Source organism: Cryptomeria japonica, chromosome 5, assembly GCF_030272615.1.
Source record: "Cryptomeria japonica chromosome 5, Sugi_1.0, whole genome shotgun sequence".
NCBI classification, from domain to species: Eukaryota; Viridiplantae; Streptophyta; class Pinopsida; order Cupressales; family Cupressaceae; genus Cryptomeria; species Cryptomeria japonica.
The window spans coordinates 153,671,720-153,698,486 of NC_081409.1; the positions used below are offsets into that span (position 1 = coordinate 153,671,720).

The window sequence follows — 26,767 nt, forward strand, 5'->3', positions numbered from 1 at the left end:
GGCTTTTTCCGCCCAACCTTGAAGCTTACGCTTCCCCGGAATTCTTGGTCAATCAAGAATACCCGACCCTGCACGAATTGCTTAGCAAAAGAATTCGAAAGACAAGATGGAATCTAGTGCGTGCCTAGATGATACATGCATTTTCAATTTTCTAATTCTATTAAGAAACAATCAAGATCAATCAAGGATGTGGTAGAGAGTATAAATAAAAGAACTCCATCTATTTCAATGGTTTATTCAATTGGATTACTCGACCGAGTCTAATGCCATGCATAGCAAAAATAGATAGTTTGGAAAAACAAACTATTCTCTCTATAATCCACATTCGGCACCCGTCCTGGAAGGTAACTTTCCACAAACACAAGCCTATCTAGCTTTGTTCACATAAATCTTAGAATAAATATATACAGAAGACAATCTTTCGCCTTTCAATTCTAGCTTCCTATTTCTTGCAAGATAAAAATACAATGTTAAAGAAGAGAATATTTCATAGAATAGAAATAGAAAGAATCAATTTTTTATTACAACCAATCCTATATGACAGGAAGCAATCTTTCATGGATAAACAAATATACATCTGAAAGAAAACAATCTTTCGCTTCTATCTTTCAAGCAATTTAAAGACAAGAATTAAAATATTAAGAAGGTGTAACACATGTATGTATCTTTACATAGAAATTGAATAAAATGAGTACACATTCTTTTATTCAATTATCAAAACATTTAAATAGCTTAATCATTAACATGCATTCCATTTCTTATGGTTTAGTATTCTAAGTTTATCGTCTAAGCTCTCTTATCTTTCCATGTGTCTTGGTTCATTTACCCCTTTTCTCAAACATCATATTTAGTTTAATACTAATATGTGATTTTCCATGATTTCAAAACTCAACTAAATGATTTCACTAATTTTTCCATAACAACAATCCAACATGATGAAAATTCATAAAGCGCCTATCTATATGGCTTTTCAAATGAGACTCCTGATAACCATCTTTACTTTTCATGCAAGGATCTAATTTGAAAGTGTAAGTCTTTTCTATTTAAATTCAAAATAAGCTTCAATTTTGATAATAATTTATTATCAAAATACTTCATCTTTTTAAAGAAAGCACACTTAAGAAGGTGGTCAAAATTAAAAACTCACTCTAATAATTCATTATCCTAGTGCTTTCCTTTCATGATTTAAATTTACAAGTTTTGTACGCACAATCATTCTATCCTCTTACTCTGTTTCTGGGGGATTTGGTGGTCTAATTTCTTTCACTTATGTTTATCAACAATCTTTTCGAATATCTTTCCATAAGACATTTATGTATAGTACATAATTTTCTAAGAACGTATTTTGATGTCATTCGACATAATTCTCATAATAAGAAATCTAAAAACTATGACTCTAATTCTGTTTAAGTCTAATAAAAATAGAACATTTTCTCTTTAGATTTCTACAACAAACTTGTTAGAACAGAGCCTACCTCTGACTGATTCTACTTGGTGTATTATTATCTTCTTTCTATCTCACCAAGTTCTCAAGAAGGTCGTTGTTCCTCTGGCGTGTCTGCCACTCTTCCTTGTCTAGAATTCAACTCTTTCCTCTGACATTCGACTCTAAATCTGAGATGATCATCATCGATCATTTACGACTTGATCGTAAATACATCTAAATCTCCACTACTTTTCTCTTCTATTTTCTCTTCTACATTCCATCCTCTAATCCTTTGTTGCATCTATGTCCCTCTCTTCTCTTCCAACTCAATGGTCTATATATAGTGTTTTTGTCTACCTTCTTTCCTACTTTCGGGCTATCTCTCCTAGTGGTGGATTGATTCTAAATGACACCACTTGTGGTTTTATTGCAATGTAACAATCCTAATCGGATTCGAACACCTATGTGTTCACCATGCAAAGTTATTCATTATCAATTTCGTGACACCAAACCACTAAAGTTGTTAAGTTCATAATTATTGATTATTCATGTGGCTTTTAACTCTCATACTAAGTCGACTTTACTAAAAATGACTTCCCTAAAATATGCAAAGTTAACTATATTCCAAATTGCACGTATTGTTTTCCAAGCCAAAAGTTCTGAATGCCTACCACGTACATAGCTTGGTTGACGTGGTCGATGTGAAACCAAAGTTGCAAAGTGGGTTTGACTATGACTGGCATAAAAACCCTGCCACCATATCGGCTTCGTGGCTTCCAAATATGTCGCCAATAACTCAGTCAACATAGTCTTCATTAAACTCAACATAATATATTGTCGATATACTTATCGACTTCTGCATGCAAACAGTTAGTTACATGTATAGTGATCTTCCAAGTCTTAATGGCTGCTACGTCGTAGGTGATTGGAACAACATTACCCATCGTGGTTTATGCTTTAATAGGAGTGGTTGATGTTTATTGCAACGTGGTTTGTTTTCAATAAAAGGGAGGAGGGGTGGTCGGTGGTAATACCGACCCCTCCCTTTAAATAAGGGGGGTGGTCGATATTACTATCGACCACCCTCATTATTATTTAATTTCTTTTATTTTTTAAAAAAACTTAACCCGCCACTAATAACTCATTTGCTATTATTATTTTTATTTTTAAATATATATATAAATAATGACTTCATATATATATATATATATATATAACATTAAACTCGTTAACATATCCTTTAATAAACCGTCTCCCATGATTTTATATATAATATTGATTTTCATTAAATAATTTAATTTCGCAAATCTATTTACATATTCGATAATCACATACGTACTTATAAGTTCATGATTGAATCATTATTATAACTCTGATACATATATAATACATATACATATTTAATCTCAAAAGATTATGTATAGATAAAATAAAATTCACGACGTAATTAAATTTCACGATCATTGGATATTTATATAATAACTATATAGATACATATGTATATGATTGAATCAATTTTTCATATATATACATATATTATACTATTATCCAATTTACAAAAGTAAACTCATAAGTACGATTTTTCATACATTTATACATATCTGAACAAAAAGAACATATAAACCTAGGGTCAATATTCGTTTTTAAATCATTTACACATTTCATCTCTTTTAACAATAAAGCATAATATTTCACAATCACTGATGCAACTTAGATTTAATTCAATCACCACTCAAATCATGCAATCAATGCACATGTATAAATATTTAAATCAATCTACTGCTCATTCCAAATTCATCATTTTAATTTGAACAAACACTCCAATAAGATCATTTAAATCATCCATCTTTTCAAGATGCAAATTATAAATCCTAATGTGGTGTGTGAGAGATTCCATCTATTCTAATGAAATACAAGAGCTAAGACAGCTCTACCTGAACCATGTTTTTGCCTTCATCTGCGTTCACGAGTTCCTGCATTCACTTGCACTTAGTTGCTCATTAGCAATGACGATCCCAATTTTGCAATAAAAATTATTACTGATCATTCAATTGTATATAAATCATTTCAGTGCATTTGATCTCTTATCTTATTTCATTAACAATTCTAATTTCATTTCATTTCCATTTCATTTGCAAAAAATAAACATTATTTTCCTAATTAAATAATTATGGAAAAATAGGGTTCGTGATACAAGTTCATTTGACTACGCAATGCAATTTGCAATCAACAAATTACTAGTATGAACATAAGGTACACTATTCATCAACAATGATATCTTCCATTCATCTAACCAATTTTAAAGCAAATGAGAAGTAGAGGCCATGCAACATGTTGAATTAACATAGAGAATTCACCATGACTTCAATGAAAACAATATGTCTCTTACAACAAGATTCTAGCGACAACCCTTGCCTTCTCCTACTCTAGTTAGGTACATTGTATCTAGATGTCTTGACTTGGAACTTTTGATTGGTTGAATGATGACCGGGATGCTACTTCAACTTGCATTATAGACTTGATACTTTATCATGGAGTGTTTATGCCTTGGGCAATATCTCTTGATACTAAACATCTCCAAGCTTGGTGTGATGATGATGGAAAGCATCATTGTGGTTAAGCAAACTTCCTTTACCCTTGCTTGTCTATCTTGCCTTGATTGATCTGTCTTCCTGCTAACTGACTTCCTGATGATGTTTGATCTTGAATCCCCTTCACTTTGAAGCCTTTCACCCATGCTGATTGCAATCTTTGTGTTGTAATACTTTGTATCTTCAAAATTGTAGTATCCTTATCCTTGATGCTCCCTAATTCTTGAAATGTGGAGTACATCCTTCATGTTAAAAGGTACCTCTTATGTTTCAAGATCTTGAACCTTCTTCGTGGTGAAGTCCTTCCTTGAAGTGCCGTTCTGATCCTCCCACAATCAAACCTGCTCCTGATTTCTTCCTTAGTCACCTGCAAAGCGAACAAGAGGGCATCAAACACATATAATACATACTCTGATTAAGGTCTGATCTTGATTAACCTTGTCCTTGATGCTGCTACAGGTCTGATGATGTATGAAAATGCACACAAATCTGCCCAGATCACCTTCAAAAAAAAAAAAGGATAAAAATGTCTCCGAGTCTAGCTCAAACTCCTCTTAAGCAAAATCGCATCACTCTAAAGCAAAGTTTGATCAATAAAATGATCAAGCTTTGTAACAAAATCGCTGTCCTGATGTATTTCGCTCTGCTTTGCCTATGCATAGGATTAGGATTGTTTGACTGATGTTTGAATGTGATGAAGCATCTCCTCCCTTAGCATTTCATTTTCACCTTCTTGTGATGGCTGACTTTGAATTTTAGTTTAAAGGCATTTTGGTAAGGCGGCATTTTGTGGTTGGTTTGCACAAGGTGGTGCAAATTTGGTAATCATTTGTAAGACTTTAAGTCCAAAATTAAGATAAACGCAAGGATTTCTTGTCAAAATCAGGTAAATGATATGCTAGTATTATGCACTAAAGACAAACAATGATGAGTCAGCTTCAATGAATATTGGTTTAGCATAGGAAGAATTACCTTGGCATATGAAGAAATATTACCTTGGTGTCAAACTTCATGAAGTCAATAATTGCAGGTAAGATAAAATGAAAAGAATAGCTCTCAAAGTTGAAGACTAGCAAAGGTGACGTGGGGATGGTGTGCTAAAAGACAAAAATTACTTCAAAAAAATTGGGCTTGGAGTTCTGTTGATGTGTTTTTTATGCACATGCGAACACAGAATAAAATACCAAAGTATCTTATCCTCTCTTGAACAAAGTTTCCCCGAATGCTGAAGATTTCGCCGAAGGATCAATCGAGGCAACTCCAAGGTTCTTGTATGTAGGTTCTCTACTTGTGGATAAGCTCTTGCGGTATGATGTGATTTGCTGGAATCACAAGGGGACTTACGTTGATGACCTGAACGTCTGATTTACTTTGGATATCACTGGAACATGGGTCTTTACTGATCCTTGATTTTTAAATAAAGGGAAAAAAGGATAAGGGTTGGGGAGGAATCTAATTCTAATGCTAAGAATGTAGGAGCAATGGATGACCTTTGATGAAACTCTAACTAAGTCTTGCTTTGACATGCTATGATCATTTCCACAAGGTTAGTGCGATCTTCTAAGGATAGCTTTATGATGTTCAGATCACTGCTACAAGCATAGACACTGTTAGGTTGATGCATATCAATGAAGGAGCAATAATTGAAGTTAAGCTTAAGCTGAATGATTCCAATTGACTACGCAAGGTAAGTTTGCAATCAACAAACCGCTAGTAGTATGGATATACAAATTTTACCATTGATCATACAAATTTCTTCCATTCATCTAGTAACATGAAATTAAATGTGAGAAGTATAGAGACCATGCAAATTGTAGAATCGACACATAGAATTCACCATTCCTTCAATGAAGTTTACATGTCTTTTGCAACAATCTTTGCCTTCCCTTTCTACTCTACTCTAAAATGCTATCTACTATTGAGCTACTAATTATTGACAATCTCTCTTTTGCTAACTCCTAACTATTCTCTGACTATTAACCCTTACAAATGAGGAGCCAAGGCTTTATATAGAGAGCCCTTTACAAATTGATGGCTCTAATTGACTTAGAATCAATGGCTAGGATTAAAGGATAGAAACCCTAATTAGGGTTTGTTATAACAAACTTCCTCAGCCAATGAGAAAATTACATTCCAGGAGTGAGGACCAATAGGAAGCAGGGGTAGGTACACCGAAGTTTGTATCGTCCTCGATGAGTCAGGTACATTGAATTTGGACATGCTGAGGTGGACCAATCCAACTGGAGGAAAAATGACAGGGATGCCACCTTGTCTAACGTCTGTGTCTCGGTTGATCTCTTTTATGTCTTTTGATGCGATGAATGATGTACCTCCTTGACTCCCATATGCTTGATGAGGCTTCCTCATTGTCAAGTGTTCTTTCTCTGGTAGCATGTCTCGCCTTGAAGTGTTGGTAAGGTCATTCCTCTCTGTCATCATGTGGTTCCTTTGTGTGGTAGAATGGAGTCTTTTGAGGATAGCCTGCAACTCCACGAACACTTGAAGTCTTCCAACGCTTCAAAACACCTTGAGTCCTCCTTTATGCATCTGGAACGTCCTTGATGGTGATGGGCTTAGAATAGGTCATCCTTGTCCTGGCCTGATTTTCTTCCACCTGCAAAACAAACCAAAAGATGATTAAGTACACATGATATATTTATCTCACATAGCATTTTCTACCTTAAATCATCAACAAAAAGGCATTAGAATGAAATTCGCTCAAGATCCTCCCCAGGAACAGGCCCTATAAGAATTTCGCTCTGGACCCTTTGGAAGGGTCAGGAGCGAAATTTGCATTTTAGCTCAAATTTCATCATCTCCTTGACTTGAACTTCTCTTGACCTTTGAATCGCTTTCTCCTGAAGACATCGTTGATTTGACCCCCAAAAAACCAAAAAAAGAGGATTTCACTTTGGACCTAGGCCAAGGACAGGACCTATAGGGAATTTCGCTCTGGACCCTTTGGAAGGGTCAGGAGCGAAATTTGCATTCTAGGGCAAAATCTTCGCATTTTGTGACCACAACTTGCTCAAATGGATGCCTAAAGATGAGCACATGCTAGCCTTCTCTCCACCAAGACCTGGGAATCCATCTCTTAATCTCAATCATGGGTAAACTAGGTGATTTTGGGAATTTCTTTCTGGACCCTTTGGAAGGGTCAGTTGCGAAATTCTTGATTTGCTTGTTTTCCTTCACCTAGATCTATCCTTCTCACTTTCTATACCTGGACTCTCATCTTTGGATCCCTTTCCCATGTATGCAACACTTGTTTGACCCTCAAAATGGCTTGATAGGAGAAATTCACTCAAAACCATGGCCAGGGATAGGACCTATTTAGGATTTCACTCTGGATCCTTTGGAAGGGTCAGGAGCGAAATTATAGTTTTAGCTCAAAATCTTCATCATTGGTGGCCACAAGCCCTTCACAGGCATGCCTAGGGGTATCTCCAAGCTCATTTCACCCTGATCAAGGTTTGTCTTGACACAAAATTGGAAGAAAGAATAGATTTTGGGAATTTGGCTCTGGACCCTTTGGAAGGGTCAGGAGCGAAATTCTTGTCTTGAGCTCATTTCTTCATTTTTTCAACTCCAATCCACCTCAAAAGGCAAAGACACATCACTCCACTCCCATCCACGCCATAAAAACCAAGGATTTGACCTTCTCCAAGGGAAAAATAGGTGTTCTTCAAGAATTTCGCTCTGGACCCTTTGGAAGGGTTAGGAGCGAAAATCATGTCTTGGTTCAATTCCTTCACATTTGGTGATCACAAGCACCTCAAAGGAACGCTTAAGGACATATTCAATCTTAATTCACCCTGATCAAGGCTTGGCTTGACACAAAATTGAGAGAAAAAGGAGATTTTGGGAATTTCACTCTGGACCCTTTGGAAGGGTCAGGAGCGAAATTCACATTCTAGGCTTGACTCTTCATCTCTTCAACTCCAATCTTCTTTGCAAGGCAAATATACACCACTCCACTTGCATCCACGCCATAGGAACCAAGGTCTTGACCTCATCTAAGGAGAAAGTAGGTGTTTTCAAGAATTTCGCTCTGGACCCTTTGGAAGGGTCAGGAGCGAAATTCATGATTTAGGACAAAATCCTTCACTCCTTCACTTCTAATGACTTCCTAAGGCAAAAAAATGTCAATCCACTTCCAAATATGCCCAAGGAACTAAAATATTGGCCTAAACAAGGAAGAAAATGAGGTTTATGGAGAATTTCGCTCTAGACCCTTTGGAAGGGTCAGGAGCGAAATTTCCATTCTAGGTTGATTTTCACCATTTCATCACCTCAAACCTTCTTTCAAAGGCTATAACACCTCAAGGTCACTCCAACCATGCCTTAGAAGTCCAAAACTTGGCCATGACAAGGAAGAAAATGAAGGTTATGTGAATTTTGCTCTGGACCCTTTGGAAGGGTTAGGAGCGAAATTCCTATTCTAGGCTCAATTCACCGTCAAACTGACTTGACTTTGTCTTAGACTTGATCCTAGATCCATTTCCTTCCATATCCTTGCAAATTTGCTCCACCATTCAATGATTTAGGTGAAGAATTTAGGTCCTTTGTGAAATTTCGCTCTGGACCCTTTGGAAGGGTCAAGAGTGAAATTGAAATTTGCGCTGGACCCTTTGGAAGGGTCAGGAGCAAAATTTGACATTTTAGCCTCTCCGTCAGGATTCATATATGGAATATAACATTTAAGTATAAGTACTTTAAGTTATATTCCATATATACTGTCAGGATGTTTGAGAGTGGTTTCGGACCTCCAGGAGTTATAATGCAAAATCTAGTTTTTGGAGGATTCTTCAATTTTCCAGACTTAGTCAAATTTCAGGATTAGGATGAGATTCCAGACAGCCAAATTTCAAGACATTTGAGGATCAGGATGACATTCCAGACTTCTCAAGGCGAATTCGCTCTGCCCTTGATGTAAGGGATGGGACCTAGGAGGACATTATGCATTCAACCAAGGTTTGATTTAGCAACTTGAAGTGCGACCAGATAGTACACAAAAAAAACACCCTAGGAATGATCTAAATAACCCCTAATCACTCAATTGACCTGACCTCTTGAGTAGATCCACTTGACTCAAGCAGAGCCTGCTATCCTAATGAGCCCCCTGGCGACCCTTCAAATGCAAAAGGTCAATAGACAAGAACCTAAAAGACCTAAAAAGCAAATCCTAGAAAGCAGAAAGTAGGGGTCCCCATTTGCAATGGGGCAATGTGTGAATACGTCACAACAAGCTCTTACATGTGGGGTGATTTAATCATATTCTGAAGAGACTTGTCCTATTTGCAGCCTAAGCATTCAGATAAAGACAAAATTCCAAAAAGGCAGCTCTCATTAAAGACAAGTGGTGCCATGGCTGCTTAGAACAGCAAGTACTTCCAAAAGGAAACCAAAGAATTTGGTGGGAAAGGAATATGCTATGCGTGAGGTCTATTTCTTGGTGTGAGTTTCTTAAAGGTGGCATCATGAATCATGATTAATTAAAGTATTTTGGATTGCTTTACATCTGAAATAAGGGATTTTAATAGGTGTTGGACTGCTTGCTGTTTGAATTGATGTGAAGGTTGTCTATGAAGTTTGGCTTCCATTTAATCTCCACCACAAACTCTCCTGACCCCTAATTGTGGGCATATAAGGAGCTGGCTGCTGGGTTGTAGGGGTTTGAATGTGTAATTCTGCATTTTGATACTGTTTGGGTTTATTTCAGACATTGTAGTTGGATGGTTCATACATTGCAGAATTTAGATATACCACTGGAGAATGTTTGCAGATATTTTATTGCTACTTGGCCCTGGACATGGGTTTTGGTGAAGATTGATATTGAATTCTTAGCTTCTAGCCCTGCTGTTTAATATTTGTGGGCTTTGCCATTTGATTTCAGATTGGTATCTGCATTGTTTAGTCACTAATTTGAAATTTGAAATTCGTAATGCTTCAACGATATTTACAATGAAAGGTCAGATCTTATTTTTCTGCTTGGTATTCTTACTTCAGCTATTGCATATTTAGAAGCACCATTAACTATTTCAGTTGTGGCTATCCTACTATACATGCACTATATGTCCTAATTTATTTGAAGAAATCTGCAATAAACAATATCTATTGGATTGTTGCGTTGAAACACTTTGAATTGAAATACATATTCCTGTGAGCAAAATTCTCTCTCTTGGTTACATGAATGCAGATTGTTAGACAAAATATCTCAGAGAGGACAACACAAACAAAATTAGTAGCAAACAGGGTTGCATATTACATATTTTGACAAATAGATCTACCGCTCAACCTTAGGACAATGAAGGGGATTTGGGGTACCATAAGATTTTATTGCAGACTACCAGCAAGATGCCACACTATTTCAGGGATTTGATCCATTGTTCTACACTTTGGATTTGTTGTATGTTATTTTGTGAGTCGATATTTTTTCATTGTAATTTTGAAATATATATTTCCAGCTTAGCATATCGATAATTGCGCTCTTTCCACTTGCTGGGGATGAATAAAATACCATTGGGATTCCCATATTGTTTTTTCCATATTAGTTGTCATAGCTAAGAGGATGGAACAAGTAGCTTGTGCCACACATCAATTGGTGACAACTATGCCTTCATCCATAGTTGAGCCACTTTATCATGATGATATTTGGACTAGTTTGGATCAACAAAGTATGATGTTCAATCTTATACCCTCAAGATTGACATTTGTAGAGGACTTTATTAAGAGATAAGGAAGAAACATGGCAGAGATATATTTCCTATTGAAGAAGTAATTGGCACCACAAAAAGGATTCAAGAAGGTGTTCATAATAAAATTATAGTGCAGCAAAATTTTGGTGGTGAGATCGTTTGTCACATAAGGCAACCCTTGGCCTTATGGAAATTTGAGGGTGTTTGTGAGCATCTTAGAGAATGCATCATTTCTCTACAAATCTAGGAGCATAGTTTAAGTCGGTTGCATTTCTTGCCCAATGCTGGTCAAAAGTGGAAGGATACAATCATAGACCTCATCACAGATTTCTTCACGTTTTACATTCATGTTGTTGTCGATACTAGTCATGGACACTTTTTTGTCATTTCTTCCCAAAGGGCCAAATTTTTTTTCAAAGAAGTGATTAAATTAAATAGATTGCATCAAGATGTTGTGGATGATGAAAATAGTGTAAGAGTCACACATTAGACTCAAGCAATTAGGATCATTTACAGAACCAAAAATGACATTCACAAGAGAGTAGCAAGGAATGAATTGCTCGATTTTAGGATGCGATAATGATACAATGATGCATAATGTATATGAGGAGCTTTGTTTATATAGGCAAGGTGAAGAAACCGGACAATATGAGATTATGACAAGTGTCACAATCATATTACATAAGACAAAAAGTAAATAACCTAAAAGTGCCTTAAGTGAACTTAAGTAACCAAGTGTTAATAGGACCTAAATAGGAACTGGTTAGCTAATGGACCTTGTTAACACTTCACACCAACAACCCCCATTAAGTGCAACTTAGGAAGGGACACAAACAAATGCAAGAATGCAAAGATGCAAAGCTAGGGCTCAGCCACAAGGTTATGTTAGGCATATTTGGCAAGCTTTGACTTGGAAAAACTTTGCAGACCCAAAATTTGTGACTCGGCAAAAACTCGGGAAAAGTTCAACAAGCTCGGCATAAAACTGGACAACTTAAAAAATTATTTAAATTTCTTTAAAAACACATTGTTTTTGCAAAATTCAATGACAAAATGTACCCAATAACTCCATAAATGAGTACAAAAGTGTTTTCTCTTAAATTCGATTAATTTGAATACAAATTGAGTGCAAATTCTGTTAATTTTGTAACATCGGTCGTACTATTTCATGCTTCCGATATATATATATATATATATATTAATTTGATTACATAGACTAACATGTTAACGTTAACTAATGATAAATAAAACCAAAGTTAACTTATCGCGTTTGACCAACGGTTACACCGTTCATGGTATCGGGCGGTGTTGTGATGTCTTCACACATCGCCCCATTGCAAATGGGGACCCCCCCACTTTTCGCTTTTTAGAGTAGAAGTTTTGGCTAATTTCCTAGTGTTTGCCTTTGGCAATGAGAGGGTTTTTTGAATTTTGAATAGGATCAAGTTGCAAACGTTGATATTTTATGATCCTAAAGTTTTGTCTAAGTGTTTGACCTTTTGAGCGTTAATGTGTTTTTAAACACGCGCATCGGTGATTTTAAAGTGCCAAGGTATTCCCAGACCTTTTGGAGTTGTTTTCTCACTCCTAAGGTATTATTTAAATTGATTTTGCACTTTATTCCAATATTTTCCTAGCTTTTGCTCATATTTTTGGAAAATTTGCCTAAGTCTAGTCTAAATTTAAAGTTCCTAAGTGATTTTGAGTGGTTAAAATGATAAAATCCTAAGGGAAATCCTTATTCCAAGGGTAAAAGGGTCAAATTCCATGCTAGAGGTGCTTTTCCCCTCACATTCCAGACTACCCAACCCATTCCCCCACTCAAAATCCATACTACACATGGGTTTCCCTAGGAATCCATACTGGCTACTATTTTCCCCCACTGTTTATCCATACCTGGGTCGATTTTCCCCTGGAAATGCTAAAATTTGGCTAAGTGCCAGGATTTATCTAGACTGCCATCCTTTTTCCACCAGGAGTGCGAACTAGAGTGTGGACTATAGTGCAGACAACGTTAAGGATGATTCCATGCCTGGGTCGATTTTCCACAAGGATTTTTGTAACAACTCAGTGCAGATTTTTGTCCGGATTTTCATCCAGACAGAGATCGGTTTTCCACTGGGAATATTTTGAAGAGTTTTGAGTCCGGATTTTCATTCAGACTGAGGTCGAAATTCCACCAGGGAGGATTTTTCCAAGTTAAGTGAGTTTGGAGTGTGGATTTTTCAATCCAGACTGCCATTGAATTTCCCCTGGGGGTGATTTTTTGCAAGTAGAGTGAAATTTTGTCTGGATTTTTGTCCAAGCTCATATCGATTTTCCCCTGGGAGGTTTTTGTGTGCATTTTTGATGAAGTTATGCATGGATTTTTGTCCAAGCATGTATCGATTTTCCCTTGGAGGCTTAATTTTGATTTAAATTGCAATATTTTAATAAATAAGCCCCATTTAATTGTTTTTAAATAATTATTAACGATTATTTAAAATTTAAAAGCAAAATTAAATAACATGCAGTAATCATTTAATATTTGAACCTTCTAGAAGCAAGTTAGGTTTTCACCAAGCAAGTATTTAAGCAAGTGTTTTATCCCACATTGCTTGTGGTGAAAGTGAAAGGTAAAAGCAAGTATATGAGAGGAGTCTCCAACATCATTTTTTTATTAAATCTGCCAGGTGTCTCCATGAAAGGTGATTTTTCTCCCTTATTGGCGAATTTTGGCAAAGTGCTGAAGTGAAGTGTTGGGTTGAGGATTCTTTCCTCCATTTTTTCTAGCTTGGCTGTTCCAACCTCCATTGTTGCAAATCCGAGCTGCCATTGAAGACATTTTCAGAATTTTGGAATGGCGCCATAGCTGGGAAAATTTCGATTTTTATTTGGGAGTGCTTTGTGCCGTTGTTTTGGGTGATTTTCTTCATGCTTGGTGGCTGCCATTATTTTCAGACCTTGTTGGGCGCCATTGCTAGGAGTGATTTGACCCTCCATTGTTGGCTTGGAACACATTTTCAGAATTATTCTTCATTTCCCAGCTCATCCACACTAAGGCGATTTTCGTTAAGGGCTGTTTGGAGGATTTTTCAGTGCATTTTTAGGGGCTGCCATTGTTGTTACAGTCTGAAACTCCATAGTTGCAGGTTGTCTTCAGACTGATTTTCACTTCCAGCCACTTGCCAACTTGGAAAATTTTACTTGGGCGTCATTTCTTATGAGTTTTTTGGGCATTTGGTGGAGCTTCCATTGCTGATCTAAGTCTGAAACTCCATTTTCAGATTTGTCTTCAGACTTAGATATTTTTTACCAGCCCTTTGTTTGTGCCCAGATTTGACAAACTTCACTTTCGGAAGGTGAAATCCATCAAATATAGGGGTTTCCTATGACTACGACAAGTTTAAATGACTGATTTATTGAAGTTGCAGGTTGTCTTCAGACATTGGGCAGCCATTGTTGGACCTTGGAAGGGTGTCTTCAGACTTAAGAACTAAAAATCAGACTTTTTCACACCTTTTTCCAAGCATTTTCAGAATTGTGGTATACTTATTGGCACTAATTTTGATATTTTTCTGAGTATACCAGGTTGTTTTCACACTGAAACTTCATTTCCAGCCACATAGTTGCGCCCAAATGTGACCATTTCTGAGTTTTGAAGGTCAAAATAATTCAAATGCAAGCATGTGACATGGCTGTGACCACTTCCAGCCATTGATATTCATCATTTTCAGAGTGTCTTCAGACCTTTTGGAGCCATTTTCAGACTTTCAGAGGGTGTACTTAGACTCGAATCAGAAAATCAGACTTCAATACACCATTTTCTGAGTATTTTCAGACATTGGAGGGTGTATTCAGACTTTGTCCACAAAAAATCAGACTTTTATTACAACTTTGATATAAAAAATCAGTCACTTTTTGAGTGTTTTCAGACCTCCAGGTGATATTTCCAGACCCGGACATTCATTTTTGGGCCCCAAATACTTGATTTTCCGAGTTTACATGGGTGTCTTCAGACTTAGCAATTATGATCAGACTTATCCTTAGTCTGAAAATCGATTTTTCTTAAGGAAAATCTTCCAGACTTGGTGTTACAATTTTCTAAGATTACCTATCACATGTTGGGACAAATGTCAGGAGCAAAGTCCTAATGGTGCTCGGATTTCCACTGCAGGGCGGAATTACAAAGGAAGGAAGTTGTCCAGATAGGCATCAAATTTCCAACAAGTGAAGAATGGACAAGGATAATGCGGACGGTTTTGAGGAATGATCAGTCCATATGCGGATGAATTTTCCACCAAGGTTGAAATTAAGTTTAGCATATTAGTGTTTGATTCAATGCTTATTTGTTCTGCAGGACTGTTATGAGGAAAGGAAGCATGATGATCAAGGCTTGAGGTGAAGGAGGATGCACGCAATGAGGGTACAAAATATCAATACTTCAAAAGATTGGATGGGGATTTCCAGATAGAGATTCCAGAAGGTGAAGATGAGGACTAGATCAATCATGAAGAAGACTTCACTTTGATGGTGAACAAATGAAGGAAAGCAAGTTCAAGAAATGAACACAAAGGATTTTACGTCAAGAAATCCAGAACTACATCAAGGAATTTCAATATCAAAGTGCGTCAAGGAAGGAAATATTTTAGGACTCCAAGATTGGGAAATTTTCCAAACATAAGGAGAGAACAGTTCATGGAATATCTTAACATAAGGATGGAATGTGAAGTATCATAAAGGATTCCAAACATTGTGAAGATGAAGAATGTACAAGGCAAATTGATTAAGTGTGCAAGGCAAGCTGAGGTGGCATCCTAGTCACCATCCGTTCAATCAAAGGGTACCAAGTCAACATTCATTCAAGGAAGGAATAGGTGACACATGGTGCTACATCAAATATTATTTATCTTACCTACCCTCGTTTCTTATTGGCCAATGTAATGGTGGTTGTACAAACCCTAATTAGGATTTTATCTTGTAATCTTGGCCGTTGATCTCAAATCAATCTGGGCCATTCATTTCTTTTGAGGCTCTATATATGCCTCCTTGTATCTCATTTGTAAGGGAGAGTTTTTGTAGAATTGTTGGTATATGCTACGGCTATTTGAATCATAATCATTGTTCAATTGTTGATGATTTTGCTCTTCAAGTGTTGTATTTGCATTCATGGTTCTCAATTCCTCCAAGTTAGATTAGAATTTATTTTCATGTATGTTAGATTGAGTGGAAGATTTGTTGAATTTATTCGTTTGGAATCCTTAATCCATACCACTAGCCTCTTGCCGCTGGTAAGTGCGCCTTGTGTGGTCAACTGGAATTTTAAGTAAGCTTAACTTCAACTATTACTCGTCCCTTGACAAGCATCAACTTGGATGGTGTCAATGTTTGATGGTGATAGCCTAAAAATCTTTAAGTATACCTTAGACGATTGCACTAAGCTTGTGTCAATACCTGATTGTGAGACCTTGCCTGGTTTGATTCCACCAGATCCATTCATCATTTCCTACATTCCTAGGCTTAGAATAGATTTCCTAAACCCTATTCCTTTTCCCCCTTTTTTAGTAAGAATTAAGTCTGGAGCTTCATTGCCAAATCCTAAGTTATCGACATACTTATCCTGATCCATGATAAGATTGAACATTCATGTACAATCTAAGTCCCCTTGTGATTCCAACATTATCACATCAAACCACTAAACTTATCCACACGTCAAGACCTGACATTTTGTAACCTTGGAGTTGCCTCATTTAATCGCGAAGCATAGCATATGAGAGACTTTGTTCAAGAGAGGATAAGATACTTTGATATTTTATTTTGTGTTCGCATGTGCATAAAAAACACATCAACAGGTGGTAAAGCGATTCTCAAACAAGTCGCACTCCTTCTGATCGGGTAAGTAAATGGTGACTAGTTTATATATTGTGGTGAGAGGTACGTAGGGAAGAGATGTGTCTTCCCACGTGGGAAGACATATCTCTTCACTACGTAACCCCTCATCCACTTATATAGCATGCTTACATTGAGGAGGATGTACACACCGAAATTGATAAGTGTGGTGCATCTTTAAAACACGCTATAGCAGATAAAATACAACTTTCAGATCATATCTCCATCTCTTCTATTTTGATCACAGAATTTTGAAAGAACTTAACATTGTATCAGAGCGAAGTTAAGGAAGATCATATTAAAATTCTGTAACGATCTCATAAACTTTCACCAGGGTCTTACTAAGATCACATTCCCATAATCCTAATGGCAACCGAAGTTAGGTTTGAAGATAGATTAAATGGAGCATCAAATTTTGTATCTTGGAAATTCAGAATCATGCTTGTTTTGAAAGAAAATAAATTGACTCCCATGTCAAAAGTGAAATTCCTGAACCCTCTAATGATACAGAGAAAATTCAGTGGAGCAAGGACAGTGAGAAGGCCCTTAAGATAATTGTGGATTCAGTAAGAGACCACATTGTACCAGTTATTTCTAAATATGAGATGGCCTTTTAGATGTTCAAAGCACCAGTTGACATTTATGAAATCAACAACACTAGTAGGGCTCTCACCCTAAAGAATCAACTACACCATATAAAGATGAATAAGGAGAAACAGTTATATCCTATTTCTTGAGGATCATTGAGCTTAGGGATCAACTATCCACTACTGGACATCTAGTAGACAACAAAGAACTTGCTATGATGGCCCTAAATGGACTTCCTACCTCATGGGAATCGTTTATTCAAGGAATCAGTGCTTGTTCTAAATTTCCTAAGTTTGATAGATTGAAAACCGATTGCATTCAAGAGGAATCTTGGCTTGTCGCAAGAGGAATAAAACCAAACAATGGTAATGAAGATATTCAAGTTCTAAAATCTAATTCCCACAAGAAAGGAAAGAAGAACTTTAAGAGAAAGAGGGACAACAACTCAAATGGGAAGAGGTCTTCAAAGAAGAAGAGAGGCATTTCTGAAGTACAATGTTTCAGATGTGACCAATATGGGCACTATGCAATGAAGTGTCCAGACAAGATCAAACAACAAGCTTCAATGGCAGAAATTAAGAAAGGGAGTAATTCCGAGAAGCTAGTCTTCTACTCAGCCCTCTCTAGTCAAGTCACCTCCAGTTTCAACACATGGGTGATTGACAGTGGAGCATCTCGACACATCATTGGATTTCGTGAGCACCTAGATATACTTGTGGAAAGTTCAAATGAAGAAGTGACAATTGGTGATGACTCAAATTATCCAGTTATGGGAATAGGAACCTGCAATATCAACCTAAAGTCAGGCATATCCCTACAGCTGACTGGAGTTCTATTTGTACCTGGTATAAAGAGAAACCTTGTCTCAGTCTCTGCACTTGAAGATAAGGGTTACAGATTAACCTTATGGAAGGAAAGGTACTTGCTTTGCCAAAGAACTCCACCATCAAGAAAGTTCACACCATTGGAGTAAGACAAGGGAGCCTCTACAGACTTTGCACCACTCCACCTCTAGCCTTGATTCATGAGACTCCAGATTCAAATGAACATTGGCATAGAAGATTAGGGCACCTTCATTTCCATGCCCTACCTAAGATAGAGAAGATGGTGATCGGCTTACCCAAGCTAAGTCAAAAATCTGAAGGAGCCTGCAAAGGGTGTGCCTTGGGAAAGAATACTAAAGGGTCTTTTAATTCTAGCAACAGTAAATCCAAAAAATGTTAGAATTAGTTCATTCTGATTTAGGTGGACCCATGTCTGTACCCTCATTAGGGGGATTTTTATATTATGTAATATTTGTAGATGATTATTCTAGGAAGACCTGAATATATTTTTTGAGGTACAAAGAGTCTGAAGAAATCCTTTCTAAATTTAAGGAATTCAAAGCTCTTGTAGAAAATATGACAGTTAAGAAAATCATAACCTTACGAACAGACAATGGGGGGGAATACACTTCTGATATGTTTAAAGATTATTGTATAAATGTTGATATTAAGAGGGAGTTAACTGTACCTTATAACCCACAACAAAATGGGGTAGCTAAAAGAAAGAATAGGACTATAGTAGAAGCTGCTAGGGCTATGTTGTTTGACCAAAATATAGAAACTTCATTTTGGGCTGAAGCATCTAGGACAGCTGTGTACATTCAAAATAGATGTCGTCATTCTCTTCTTGACAATAAAACCCCTGAGGAAGCCTTTACTGGCAACAAACCTGACATGAGTCATTTCCGGAGCTTTGGATGTCCAGTCTATATTCATGTCCCCAAAGAAAAGAGGTCAAAGTTAGAACCTTCTGGAAAGAAAGGAGTATTTGTTGGGTTCAGTGAAACCTCTAAAGCCTACAGAATATACATACCTGTTCAAAGACAAATTGAACTAAGCAGAGATGTCATCTTTGAGGAAGACATAGCATTTAGGAGGTCCAAAAGCTCTAATGAATTAGAACACCAAGATCCCCCTACAAGCTTGGATGAGGATTCCACCCCTGAAATTCAGAGGGAGACCCTTGAAGATGCTGAGCATGAGGTTCAAGGCTTACCTTTAGAATAAAATTCTCCCGAAACTAGGAAGAGACCACTTTGGGCTAAAAAGGTGCTTCAAGATGCTGAAAATTATGTTGCTCCAAAGGGGACCTTCAGAGAAAGTAAGAGACCTAACCTATTTTCCAGTTATACTGCCTTGATGAGTGAGATCATTGATGTAGAACCTTCCTGTGTTGGAGATGCGCTCAAGCATCAAGTTTGGAAAGATGCTATGTCAGAAGAGTATCAGTCAATTCTGAAAAATGATGTCTGGGATATTGTGCCTAGGCCTAAAGGCAAATCTGTGGTATCTTCTAAATGGGTCTTCAAAATCAAACATGTAGCAGATGGTAGCATTGAGAAGCACAAAGCAACGTTTGTTGCCAGAGGTTTCTCACATAAAGAAGGCATTGACTATGAAGAGACATTTGCTCCTGTTGCCAGATACACTTCTGTCCGAGCAGTTTTGGCTATTGCAGCATCTAAAGGATGGAAAGTCCATCAAATGGATGTCAAGACTGTTTTTCTGAATGGTAAGATTAAAGAAGTTTATTTGGAGCAACCTGAAGGTTTTGTGATTCATAAGGCTGAATCACATGTCTGCAGATTAAAGAAAGCTCTTTATGGACTGAAACAGGCCCCCAGAGCATGGTATGAAAGAATTGTTCACTATCTCTTGGAATTAGGGTTTTTCAAGAATGAAGCAGATCCAAATCTCTACTACAAGGTAATCAATGGTGAATTATTAATTCTTATTCTTTATGTTGATGATCTACTAATCACAGGAGAGGATAATTGTATTTCTCGATGTAAGAAAGAATTAGCCTCCGAGTTTGATATGAAAGATTTAGGAATTCTTCACTGCTTCCTTGGATTGGAAGTTTGGCAGCAGGCAGATGGTATAATCCTTAATCAAGGAAAATACACCATTGATGTACTCAAGAGATTTAGAATGTTGGATTGTAGATCCATGACCACACCTATGGAGACAAATCTGCACAAGCTAAAGGAAACAACTGTAGAATCAGAGTTTGCAGATCCTACACTCTACAGACAGATTATTGGATCTCTGATGTATTTGGTAAACACAAGACTTGATATATGTTATGCTGTAAATGCACTAAGTCAGTTCATGTGTGAACCCAGAGAAATACATCTTGTTGCTGCAAAGCATATTCTAAGATATCTTCGAGGAACTATTGGTTTTGGTTTGAAATATAAACATGTAGAACTTGACCTACATGGATTCATTGATTCTGATTAGGCTGGAAGCATAGTTGACAGGAAAAGCACATCAGGATGTTGATTCAGTTTAGGATTAGGATTGATCTCATGGATAGGTAGAAAACAGTCTTCAGTTGCTCAGAGTTCTACAGAAGCTGAATACATTGCAGCCTCCATGGGAGCAAGAGAAGCTGTATGGCTCCGGAAATTGCTTGTAGGACTGTTTGGTCAGCCCTTAAATCCTACTGTCATCTACTGTGACAATCAGAGTTGCATCAAGCTTTCAATGAATCTAGTATTTCATGACAGGTCTAAACACATTGAGATTCCTTATCACTATGTTCGAGATATGGTGGAAATGAATGTGACCCGACTGATTTATATTAGTACAGGTGATCAGATTGCAGACATTTTTACCAAGCCTCTCTCCAAGATCAAGATTGAACACTTTAGAGATGAACTTGGTATGGTTGAAAATGTTATTTAATTTTGAGATAGAGTCTCATTTATTCTGATATACTAATATATTTAAAGATGTTTAGTGTGTAAACTCTTTTATTTGTCATGTGTGTGACTCCATGACTGCATGGGCCTTCTATGAACATTATTGAAGGGTGACGAATTTTCAATAATGAACACTCGTTTTAAATTGATATTGTAAGGTGACGATTTTACAATTATCAATTTAACTATCTTGATATCTGTGGACATGTCATGATAGTATATATATGTCTGAGACATTATGGTAGATATCTGTTGGTTGATATCATTAAATAAACCATAATTATGATAGAGATCTTCATGGTGAATATTATGAACATAATATTCGTGGACATGCCATGAAATCATTATCAGTATGGTAGGCATCATGTGACTTGATGCCAGTGCACATACCTTACTTGATAACTATGAGTTATGGTGAGTATGATGAGACTTGATATTCATTGTTGAACCATATCTCTGAATATCACTATGGTGTGATATCTCTTCTCTTCACAATCAATGGGTGAATTGTGATGTTTTCTCTAACATGAAATGTGTCCTCCCTAGTTAAGAGGGAGTGTTAATTTTGTAACGTCAGTCGTACTATTTCATGCTTCCAATATATATATATTAATTTGATTACATATACTAATATGTTAACGTTAACTAATGATAAATAAAACCAAAGTTAACTTATCGCGTTTGACCAACGGTTACACCGTTCATGGTATCGGGTGGTAAAGCGATTCTCAAACAAGTTGCACTCCTTCCGATCGGGTAAGTAAACGGTGACTAGTTTATATACTGTGGTGAGAGGTACGTAGGGAAGAGATGTGTCTTTCCATGTGGGAAGACATATCTCTTCACTACGTAACCCCTCATCCACTTATATAGCATGCTTACATTGAGGAGGATGCACACACTGAAATTGATAAGTGTGGTGCATCTTTAAAACACGCTATAGCAGATAAAATACAACTTTCAGATCATATCTCCATCTCTTCTATTTTGATCACAGAATTTTGAAAGAACTTAACAAATTGCATCATCATGCAAAATCCTGATATAGTACTTTGTTGACAGATATTTTGAATATATGATGATTGCCTTTAAAAATTATCATCATAATTTATAAATTACATATTACAAAATTTTACATTTTCCTTTTCCCTAATGTAGTGAAAATTTGGGGAGAGGTTCTATTCCTTGCACTTTGTTGCGGCTCCTCACTCGACATAGAAGTTTGCGCTTGTGGTTCTAGCTCAACCTCCATCCTACTACTAGATGGCATTGACTGCTTGTCTGCCTCATCAATGTGATCCAATGAAAATCCAGTAGCTCCTCCAACTTGTGCCTTCTTGTTCATTGAAAAAATGAATACAAGGGAGCATGGAGTTGTGGGATGTAGATCCAAAGTGAACTGGTTTGGTTTTTGAGCTGCCACACAATCTTTTACTTTTTGTGTAGTCGGACACCCAACATTCTTCTAGTGCAATAGCAAGTGGGGTTGCATGTGCTTCTTATAATCTACTTGTATCAGCTTTGTCAATTATGATGTTGAAGTTGATCTTCAGGATGACCCATATAATGCTGATTACTAATTGCATTATATTCATTATTATTATTGAACCAATGAACAATCAAAATAACCCATATAATGCTGATTACTAATTGCATTATATTCATTATTATTATTGAACCAATGAACAATCAAAATAACTATCATAACATTCAAGTTTTGACAAATTGATCTCAAATTAGTATATTGTATATCAAATTTTTAATATTTATGGTAGTTTGATTTAGCATATGCATGAAATGTGGTATGTTAAATTTAATTCTTGTTTTAAGGTTGCAAATATGTATATATTTATGATTTTTATATGTTTTTTTTATGCAAATATCCAAATGTACCAAACCCTCGAATTTGTCTTGCCATACTGGCATACTGTACCCATGTAACATACCCGATTTGGTAACTTAGCGATTTTTTTTGTTGCTAGTTAAATTTTGTTTTCAGGTTAGTGAAAGTTGTTTTTTCTGGCATGAGACAACTTTTTGGGTGAAACCTGTTACAAAATAATAAATATAGCCTATTGGATAAATATTTCACTTGATCAGCTTGCATTGCTAGATTTTTTGTGAATTTTTTTGGAGTTTTTGAGTTAATATCTGATGGATTGACTTTTCTTTTATCAATTTTTTACTTTTTGCAGGTTCGGATCACCTTAGGAATGTATTTTACAGGATGGGCCTATCTGACAAGGATATTGTGGCTCTTTCTGGAGCACACACATTGGTAAGATTCAGGGCCTTCCCGATTGTCTTTTTGGATGTTGCATTTCTATCAAACTCAGGCATACGAAGCTACTGCTCATACACTAATTTGGCTGCTAATCTTCAGGGAAGAGCCCACCCAGAAAGGTCAGGCTTTGAAGGAGCATGGACCAAACAACCTCTTAAGTTTGATAATTCATATTTTATGTAAGTTTGAGAATTTTACTTTTATAAAACTAATCTGTGAAATCTTTTTCTATGAGCTATACATATCATACAATGTCTCTTATTCAAAAATAAAATACAAGGTGCATTTGGCATTCAAGGACTCCTTACAAAAACGTTCTTTAGTGGTTGAGTTACAATAACTAAGTATTTTGCTAGTTTGACTTTGTTTTTAATCTTACTAATCAATTCAGTAAGCCAACTGTCATGGTATTTGACCAGTGGTGAGTCCATAATAGAAATAAAAACATCTCACAATATATAAAATTTAATGTATTTTTAACACATTTTTGACATTTTACCCTGTTAATAATCAAAGTCTTTTTGGCTGATTTACAAATGTCTAAATAATATATTAATATGCTGATGTGTTTGCTTGCTACTGCCAGAGAGCTGCTCCAAGGAGGAACTGAAGGATTGCTTCAATTACCAACTGACAAATGTTTAGTAGAGGATCCTCGTTTTTGTCCATATGTGGAACTTTATGCTAAGGTATTCTTCATCCAAATTACCCAGGATGGGCCTTTGATTCTTAGATATCAAATTCCTATTGTGTATAGGTGGTTGTGAAGAATTATAAGATGTCTTTTTCACTGGCAATTTATTGTTTTATGTTGCACAAAAGTGAAATCATTATCACTGCAGATGCTACATTGCTCGTGGGTATTTTTTTTTCAAACAATCATAACTTGGTTGTCTTTTAGTTTTAATATGACATGGATTTGTGATATTTGATGTTCTTTTGTAGGATGAGGATGCATTTTTCAAAGACTATGCAGAGGCACATAAAAGACTTTCTGAACTAGGATTCAGGGATCCAAGCAGCCTTCCTTCAGGATCTGGTTTTGAAGCGAGCACATCCACAGTGCTGGCACAGGGGGCTGTTGGAGTTGTAGTTGCTGCAGCAGTTGTTGTTTTTGGTTACTTTTATGAAGTTAAGAAAAGAGCAAAGTGAGACTAGGATGCCTGATATATCAAACCCAGGTTAATGACAATGAAAATTAATGATGCTTTCAAGTTATATACTAAATTGAGTTGCTGCTGATAGATTCCTTTATTCAAGTTATATTGTAATCGTACAGGGGTAAGTTTTAGAAGTTAGAACAGCGCTCCATCTATCATAAATATACATGTACTATGATATTTTTTAATTAAATTAAATTTACGTGTCATTTTTTATAAATTTTACGATCTTTTGATCTGTAATTGTATATAATCTGCTCCTCTGCTAGATATTCTTTTGTAGTGCATTTCTAGCTACTTCTATGAAGTTAAGAGAAATGTGAGACTAGGGTGTTGCATTCATATGAAGGTTAATGACATGATGAGGGTCGATAATATTCATAGATTATAGTAATCCATATCAGCTTTTGTTTTCACACATTCCTTTTATTTATAATATTATATTGGCTTTTGTTTTCACATATCCTTTTATTTACCAAGTTTTATTGTCATAATAGATGGTCAAGTTATTTGACTACGAGAGTCATACCAGCTATAATAGACTTTTTCACATCTTAAGCTATGTGACCTCTTGATCTGTGATTGCTTCCCCCCCCCTCCCTATCTAACCTGTCATACTTTGTTTTTGGCAACTTGATGAACTTAGAAAAGAACAAAGCAGGACAGAGATGGCTGGTAATGGTGTGTTGACAGGTTTCTTTTCACCAAGCTATATTATAATTATACACTGAAAGATTTAGACCACTTCTCCAGCAATTATGAAGTCAGATATACTATGATTGATTCTTGTCACATCAATTCTACTTGTGATCTTTTATAAACGCTGCAATCTCTTTGGCTATATATAATCTACTTATCTTTTAGCTAATCTATTGTGGTGTGTTTTTAAATCCATAAAACTTATTCATGATATTTTTGAGAACAAAATTTATGGCTGGTCAACTACTTTGTGTTTTCATTTTATTCAGCTAAGGACAATTGCACTCACCAGTGGTATGTGAAAAGTTATTTTGGGATCGATGTGCATCTTCAGATGTGTACAGAGCTTCTGTTATGTGTTTGATTAATCAACTGTTACTTGAAATTTGGGAATCTACTTACAGCAGGTGCCGACCTCATTCTCCCACCCTATAACAAATATTCATTCTGCCGGTGTGATTTTCTCTTGATCCTGATTAAAACTGTCAAATTTAAAGGGACCAGTACTGGTAGATCTGCAACAGCAAGAGTTATAAACCTGAGAGAAAGTAGAGTGAATAGGGATTCACTAACAGGAGTTTTGAAGCCCAAACAGGATGGTAAATGCAAGAAGACAACTTGGCTCTCAAACTTGTAAACTACTTGGCAGAGGGAGATAGCTTTCTTCATTGTCCCCGCTATCTAGAGCGCATCTTTTCCTAAGGTGGAGTGTTCACGAATATGAAAGGGGGCTCCCATCCATCCCCATTTAGAGTGCTTATATATGAATTGAATATGCTTGTATATGGCATGCCATTTTTTTTCTGTTGTTGGTTGATTTGAAGAGGAACTGAGATGGATTATGGCTTTTAAGAGAGTGTGGTGTGGCTTTAGGCATTCGGGCTAATAGTACCATGTTTGCATGGGATCACCAAAGCTAATAGTCATGCTAGCTATTTTCATAAGAGTTAGAAGGAAGAGGTAGTTGCTGACACAAGTTTACAAGTTTTGACACCTAACATAATGCATAAGGGTGTTGTTGCTTCAAAGTCACGATTTCTTTTGGTCAAGGATATTAGGGAACAACTTTTGAGTGCTATAACTCATAAAGGTCTTGGTGATGTCAGTGTTTCTTCTACTAAGGATTTTTAGTAGTATGTGTTATTAGGTTTGGGAAAATGAGTCTTCTTGCAATTGTGTTAGTTACCCATTCCACGCCATCTAAGACAGAAGTACTGTGGCAAGATGTGGTGATAATGTAACAGTAACTCTTCAGTTGTGGCACACACAGACAGTGCACCTATTCTGACATACTTGTTATGAATTGTAAAGAAAAAATCCTTAGACAAAGGGAGTAAAGAGAAATGAAAGCAATGAGAAAAAGGGTGTTTTAGCATAGGTTAGAGACGAGGATAAAATTAAAGAACATAAGGACAAAAACAAGAAAAGAAATGAAAAAACTTGAAATCAAAATTATAACATCAAAGAAAAACAAAGACAAAATAAAAAATTAAGTAGAATAAAAATACGATAATATTAATTAGATAATAAAATCATTGATAAAATCTCTGCTAACCTCTGACATACTTGTTATGAATTGTTGCAGTATCCTTATTGAGTAACAACACAAAGGAATTTCACCTATAGAGCAAGCATTCATTAGATTTGCAAGTAATCTTGTAGCTATCCAATTGCTCCATTACCAACCTGATATAATATATTG

At 36.3% G+C, this 26,767-nt stretch overlaps 1 protein-coding gene across 1 annotated transcript in view; it reads left to right on the plus strand.

Moving 5' to 3' along the window:
- The window catches only part of LOC131067630 (L-ascorbate peroxidase 3), a 79,013-nt gene extending 54,427 nt beyond the window's left edge, over window positions 1-24,586 (plus strand). The window contains exons 6-9 of the mRNA XM_058002719.2: window positions 23,118-23,200; window positions 23,306-23,385; window positions 23,793-23,895; window positions 24,152-24,586. Coding sequence (XP_057858702.2) covers window positions 23,118-23,200; window positions 23,306-23,385; window positions 23,793-23,895; window positions 24,152-24,358 — 473 coding nt within the window. The 3' untranslated portion in view covers window positions 24,359-24,586. The remainder of the gene's footprint in view (window positions 1-23,117; window positions 23,201-23,305; window positions 23,386-23,792; window positions 23,896-24,151) is intronic.
- Window positions 24,587-26,767: the final 2,181 nt, after the last annotated feature.